The 7,101-nt window shown below is 45.0% G+C and overlaps 1 protein-coding gene across 1 annotated transcript; it reads left to right on the top strand.

The window, feature by feature from the left end:
* Window positions 1-5,186: 5,186 nt before the first annotated feature.
* Window positions 5,187-6,783, top strand: id3 (inhibitor of DNA binding 3). Its single transcript, XM_042108611.1, has 3 exons — window positions 5,187-5,648; window positions 5,864-5,945; window positions 6,287-6,783. Exons 1-2 carry the CDS (start codon window positions 5,346-5,348, stop codon window positions 5,915-5,917), a joined length of 357 nt encoding a protein of 118 aa, XP_041964545.1. The 5' UTR covers window positions 5,187-5,345; the 3' UTR covers window positions 5,918-5,945; window positions 6,287-6,783.
* Window positions 6,784-7,101: the final 318 nt, after the last annotated feature.

Here is a 7,101-nt window from a genome sequence, read left to right as displayed (position 1 = left end):
ATGCATGTGTGTGGGGGTGGGTGGGTGTATGTGTGAGTGTGTGTGTGTGTGTGTGTGTTGGGGGGTACAAGTGTGGGGGTGTCTGATTAGCTTAGCTCTCGGGCTGGGCTCGCCTGCCTGTCCATGAAGGATCATCTAATCAGGTCAATTGGTGCGGCAGTGCAGCGTCCATCTTGAGGAGCTGGAGTTGGGGTGGGGGGGTCGAGGGTGGGAGTGTGGGGATGAGGGTGAGGGTGGTGACCCAGATTGGGGGCAGGAGGATGTAAGGGGGGGGGGGGGGGGGGGGGTAAGTGGAGAGGATCAGCTGTGTTCTTCTCAATACCAATTTCTCTTCATTAGTAGGAAACGGCGGAGATGAGCGGAACTGGGAACATGTGTGTGTGTGTGTGTGTGTGTGTGTGTGTGTGTGTGTGTGTGTGGAGGGGGGAGGGCTGTTTCCCTTGAGGCTAAAAAGCTGAAGAAATTGCTTATGGGGTTGTGGTCAAGATAGCATCTTTGACAACGTATCTGCTTGATGCATGAAGACATCCACACCAACACACACACTCACTGTCTCTTTCTGCCACTCTCTTTTTCACACGGAAACACACACATGTTTGCGCTCTCACACACACACACACACACACACACACACACTCTTGCTCGAGTAAGCACCCTTGGTCTCTCTCTCTCAGGACCCTCAGCAGCTGAGGTCATTGCACAGGAACTCCTGAGTCCCCCAATTGAAGGAGCAGCTCTACATTACACGGCTGAGGACAACCTGCCATGGTGCCATCTTCACACACGTCTGCCAACTCAACATACCTTGTGTGTGTGTGTGTGTGTGCGTGTGTGTGTGCGTATGTGTGTGTGCGTGTGTATATGTGTGTGTGTGTGTGTGTGTGTGTGTATGTGTGCGTGTGTATAGTGTAGTATAGTGTGTGTTTGTGTACCTATGTTAACCTGGCATTAAAAGCAATAATGGTTTGTTCTTTGAAACAGTAAGGCAGGTTATCAGATGGAGAGTGCGATGTTCCTACATAAAGCACGTCACCTGAACCAGCGTCTGTCTCCTTATTTATGCAAGTGTGTGGCAAGTCTAATACACACGTGTATGTGTGTGTGTTAGAGTATGTGGCCATGTGTGTGTGTGTGTTACAGTGTGTGGCCATGTGTGTGTGTGTGTGTGTTACAGTGTGTGGCCATATGTGTGTGTGTGTGTATGTATGTTACAGTATGTTGCCATGTGTGTGTGTGTGTGTGTGTATGTGTGTTTGTGTTACAGTATGTGGCCGTGTATGTGTGTGTGTGTGTGTGTTACAGTATGTGGTCATGTGTGTGTGTGTGTATGTTACAGTATGTGGCCATGTGTGTGTGTATGTGTGTGTGTATATGCGTGTGTGTGTGTTACAGTATGTGGTCATGTGTGTGTGTATGTGTGTGTGTATATGCGTGTGTGTGTGTGTGTGTGTGTTACAGTATGTGGTCATGTCAAAGTCAAAGTCAAAGTCAAAGTCAGCTTTATTGTCAATTTCTTCACATGTTCCAGACATACAAAGAGATCGAAATTACGTTTCTCACTATCCCACGGTGAAGACAAGACATATTTTGCCAATTTAGGTCCACAGACAAACATAACATTCAAGTAAACAAAAAAGTAAGTAAATAAGAGGGCACATATAATAATGAAAAAAATAAGAGCAGCAAAATTTGGTTGAAATTGTGCATAGACAGTCAATAAAATACTAGTGCAAAGTCAGGCCAATAAAAGGCTTGGGTAGTTCTGTTTGACCTAAGTAAGAAAGAAAGTGGCATAGTGGTGCAAGTTATGTAAGAGCAGCAGAAGTGTTGTGTTTTCAGGACAACAACACCAAGTTGTAAAGTGTACAAGTGTGCAAGTGTGCAAGTGGGCAAGTGGAGTAGTGCAAGTGGAGTAGTGCAGCCTCCTACACACACACACACACACATCATGTGTGTGTGTGTGTGTGTAGGAGGAGAATAAGTGGAGGTCAGCAGCACTGCAGTGTGTGTGACACACAAGACGGTTCGTTCTTTGTCCAAAGACACCAGTAAACAGGTAGTGCCCCCCGACTCACACGGCCAGTGGGAACCAGTTTGTGGGATGGACACACACACTCACACACTTTCTGCTGAGCCATCTCTTTCTATACTTCCCTGCCTCTCTCTCTTTCCCCCCTTCATTCTCTCCCTCCCACTTCCTCCCTTTCTCTTTTTCTTTCTCTCTCTTTCCCTTCTATCCCTTTTCTCTCTCTCCCTCTCTTTATCTCTCTCTCTCTATGCCACCTATCCTCCTGTTCTCCCAGTAACCAAAGTTAAAGTATTCCTCCATGGAGCCATCTCTCTCTCGTTCACCCTCTCTGTAAAAGCAATTGTCTGCTGATAAAATGGTTCCCTTGGGGAGACTGCAGCCGCACACATGATTGCCTATTCCTGTTGGATCCATTTGTCTGAGAACAAGCCATCTGGATCTGATACATGTAGCCCAAAGCTATATTATGGTCGTGCAATATAAATAAACGCATCATCATTTCACATAAACACTTTTGGCAGGAGACGGTGTGAATTTACTAGTGGCTTATCGAGAGCTGTCAGGCAGCACAGAGCCGCGGACAGAAAGGTGGCTTATCCACATCACCCTGTGTGCCTGGACGTTTCTGATTGGTCTTTTAAATAATTGTTACACTGTCTGCCACTTCTTAGCATGCTGGAATTCGCCATATCATATTCTTCAGTCCGTTTGTGGCTGTCGAAAAAAGAGAGACTTTGTTTGCCGGCAGACAAGCGCTTTGAAAGGTTTTCTTTGGGAATGGAGAGTCGGGACCGCGGCTGTGGGAGGAGGCGGAGGGCGCAGCTAATTATGCATGGCGATTGTTGATGGCTTGATTGTCTGCGTACAGCTGCACCGAGCACCGTCCGGGCTGGGCTCAGGAGGAGGAGGAGGAGTGGAGAGGCGGGGATGCAGAGCCGAGCAGACTCGCTGACGCCAGTCTCGAAATTCTCCCATCCATTGAAAAGAGAGAGTCGATTGTGTCGGGCTCTTTCCGCGCGCGCCGGGTGCACAGCACCTGATCCGCGCGCAGCCACTCCGGTGTCACGCGGCTCGCGGGCTTTGGAATCTGCAAATAAACAATCAGAAGAGTGATATGAGAACAAGCTGGCCAACCGAGACCACTCCCGATTGTTTTGGCAAAGAGGTGTGAGTCATTTGTCACTGTGGACCCAAACTGCATGTGACAAACGAAAGATATGAGGTTTTATTCAAGGAGGCCTATCCAAATGACTGACTACTTAAGCCAATTAAGGCTTTTGCTAATTAATTTGCCTGTCTATACGGGAGTGTAAACAGCACACGTAACTTAATAGCCTTGTGTACAAGTGCTAAGCTAGTAATTATTTTACGAACGAATAGGCTATCTGTAATTACCATATAGTTACATGAAAATGTCTTATCTTAATGTCAAATCTCTTCTCTTACTTCGACATCTTCTCTTCTCTTACTTCGACATTAAATCAAGGTGGCCGTGACATCTTACTGAACATTAACTCAATGCGGCCGTGAAACAGGCCTATCACAGCCTATAAAGTGTGGAAGATTCAATGATAAATAAGCTATTCACTTTTAAATAGGCCAGTTCAAATTTCGGCAACTGTCATAATTCAATTGTGCACGATTATGCATTTTTAATAAATGCTGTAGGCTACATTTATTGTGCAATAGAACATAACTAATGAGAACGATTGAAGAAAGGAACATGTTTTAAACCGTAGACAAATAACAATATCTATAGCCTATCAGGAGTTCACACGGTTCATATAAACATAGGACAACTTGTAAGCTATTCATGTAAGGCTCTTCATCAATGAGTCAAAACTTGGGTGAGAATGCAATTTTTAGATCTGACTCTTATAAGTGCTTTGGAGAATGCGTGAGGGAGTTCAGTAAAAGTTGCGTCTTCCTTTGAACCAGATTGTCCTGTTCCCCAAAAAGAATCCAGGTGTTCGCCGATAAATCTGGCTGGCAGTCTCGGTCATTTGTGCAAGAACAGAGGCGGGCGCAAACATCCTGACCGACTAGTAAAGTAACCAATGGGATTCCTCGTTGGTCAGAGCGGGCCGTCGGCCAGTGGGCCGTCCTGGAGGGGGTGAATGGATGACGTCGGGACACTGGCGCCAGTCTGTCTGGGACTGGCGCGTTAGATCAACACAGCTGGAGAGGAATAGGACATACAGCTGGCTAAAGGCTGCATTCCTTCACAAAAACAGGATTGTGAGAAAGGGAAAATAAGACCAAAAAGGAACAGAGGGGACATGCTTTGATGTAAACTAAAAATGAAGAAGGTAAAAACAGATAGGCTTTGGGAAATGTGAACTCTAAATGAGATATGACGCTACACTTGAATGGGATCTTAATGAAGCAGAATTATAATTCATGAGCAGCAACAAGTCCCCATCTGGGTTGTTCCAAATGAGCTTTTCAATAGCTTGCCCCTGTCGTTAATTTAACAAGCCTAATTGAACAGACACTATAGCGTTCAGAACTGAATGGATACAGGACCTGGATAAACATAATAGGCCTAGTCCTCACCGACTACTACTGGGAGCTAGGCTATATAGGCTGAAGTTAAGCTTGCACCAAACGGACAAATTGGCCTAGTGTGCAAAGTTAGGCAATGTGAAAGCATAATGGAGATATTATGAAATATTAAAATAGGCCTCGGATCATGCGCCATGCCAATGACTCTGACCACTGAAACAGCTTGTGATGTGATATGAAAAGATAGGCCTACAATTCTGCCTAACTGAGAATTGGAGTAGCCGAATTGTGTTCTATTATAGGCTACTTGGGGAAATAACCTAAACTCAGTTTTACCCTGCGACAGGAGAGATAGACTACATATTTCTCAGTGTCTTATGGCAAAACAGCCTTCGACAGCCTATAGGGTTTTTGATGAATCCGTTTTTTCTCACCCTAAGTTACAACCACACTCCGAGATAGCATACTTCCTCATTCCACAAACGAGCTCCCAGTTGACAGATAAAACCACCAATGATAACCTAAATATTTGCATATGTCACACCTCATGGTTTGATATTGGTTCATCAGAGCATGAGGGTTTGTTTGTGTGTCATTGTGGGCGGTGCTTCACTGACAGCTCTGTATAAAACCAGCCGCTCAGCGCCCCACGAGATACACTTGAATTCGCTGTTGTTGAAAGGAACGCTCAAACAGTCATTAAACCGTGGTGAATTTGGAAGCAGACTCGCTTATTGGACTTACATTTGTCGCAGATCGCCATCATTCTTTTTTTTTACTACAATATCGTGTAATTCTGAACGCCGTAGAGATGAAGGCCATCAGTCCTATTCGGTCTGTGCGGAGCTGTTACGAGGCTGTCTGTTGCATCTCGGAGCAAAGTCTGACCATCTCCAGGAGTAAAACGCCCACGGAGGACCCTGTGGCTCCCTTGTGTGATATGAATGACTGCTATTCCAAGCTGAAGGAGCTGGTACCGAGTATACCACAGAACAAGTCCGTCAGTCAAGTGGAGATTTTGCAGCACGTCATTGACTACATCTTTGACCTACAGATCGCTCTTCAAGAGGAGAGTTCAGCGAAAGATGCTCCCGACATGATCCTTTCATTGAAGGTAGAAGTGCGTTATGGGCTCATTTTATATTGTAAGCCTATCATTTAATCTTGAGTGAAATGTTTTACCGAGAGTATTCGGTGTGTGCTATGCGTTTAGACTGTCTCCAGCATCCAGTGGCACATCAGTTGTATGTGTGCGTCTAGGAGGCTACTCCTTGAGGCCTAATACCGCATCTGAACATGTTATTCATTTATGTGCCTTGTTTCTTACAGTCGTCAGAAATCGCCTGCAAATTTTCCAAAGAAGATGGGGGAGTGTGCCACTAGAGGAGGCGTCTGGCATCGCATTCTTAACGTAAGGCTTGAACCATTTTGTGCTAGGCTAATTATTAATAGTATTAACGATTTGGGTTTTTATTTTTTATTTTTGTCAGTAAAGATGGTTTTGTTGTCTGGCAAATTAGTAAGGCTATTCTAAACCCCCATGTCTGCCAGTGTTGCCAATTAGCATTAACCAGCTCGCATGAGCTGGGATTTCTCTCTTGGCCCGAGGTTAATAAACGTTCTTACGTTGGCGCCATCCTGTCTGCGAGCCTCCGCGGCGCTGGTGGGGAATGTGCAGATGTGTGTCAGTGCGCGCTCGTACCGAACTCATGGACCGTTCTTTTTTTCTCTCTTTTTTTTACCCCACTGCAGGTGTGACTGGCTGTGCCTCTATTTTGGTCTCGAGGGCCGACTACGGCGGGGAGCTGTGTAGAAAAACAGAATGGCGGATGGAAGTTTCTCCCTGTCGTCACCTCTTTGCTCACTAACTGGACCCCAGAGGACACCAAAGCGCAGTGCATTAATGTTACCGGGGATCCTTTGACTGATTGTAGCCCATAACAATCAGACACGAGCTCGTCTCGTTACATTCCAATCAAATATGACAGGACTTGCTGTTTTGCTTTCTACTTTCAGAACAAACAAAAACTTCATCTCCCTGAACCTCTTTGTTAATGAAGGTAGCATATGGTCCTGTGTACATTTGTTATTAGCTGGCAATGGGTTTGGGAGGGATTCTTTCTGTTTCTGGGAGGGCTCAAGGAAATGATTTAAACTCAACATTACAGAGTTATTTGTAAGTGTTTGTAGGGATGGTTCTTTCTACAGACTGTCAAATCGCTGAGTTTTATAAACTTTTTATAAAAGTGTGCTTTGTATGTATCATGTTTTTTTACACAACAAAAAATAAATCACACAAAACAAAGCCACAATGTACCTTTTCTTAGAAACTTGTGTTCTGGTTTATGCGTTCTTGCTCATAATACAGTTACACTGTTCAGATTTACATTTGTAACTTTCCCTTTCAACAGGCCTGCATACATCAGTGCACATCTGGGCAGCCTACACAATGTCTGAAATGACCTGTATAGTCTGACCTTTTTAGAGGATCTTTTACCCGTGTTAGAGTTATCGTATAAATGTCTGTCTAGGCAACAGGGGTTTTCTGTCATGCCCACCCCAGTAAA

This window comes from Alosa sapidissima, chromosome 1, assembly GCF_018492685.1.
Source record: "Alosa sapidissima isolate fAloSap1 chromosome 1, fAloSap1.pri, whole genome shotgun sequence".
Classification (NCBI taxonomy): domain Eukaryota; kingdom Metazoa; phylum Chordata; class Actinopteri; order Clupeiformes; family Clupeidae; genus Alosa; species Alosa sapidissima.
The sequence above is the reverse complement of the archived record's forward strand: the minus strand, read 5'-3'. Positions and strand labels throughout refer to the sequence as shown.

Excerpts from the sequence above, each read along its gene's own strand:
- id3 (XM_042108611.1), top strand. The coding sequence starts at position 5,346 with ATGAAGGCCATCAGTCCTATTCGGTCTGTGCGGAGCTGTTACGAGGCT. Across the intron at positions 5,649-5,863 it reads ACATGATCCTTTCATTGAAG|TCGTCAGAAATCGCCTGCAA; the intron begins GTAGAAGTGCGT and ends TGTTTCTTACAG.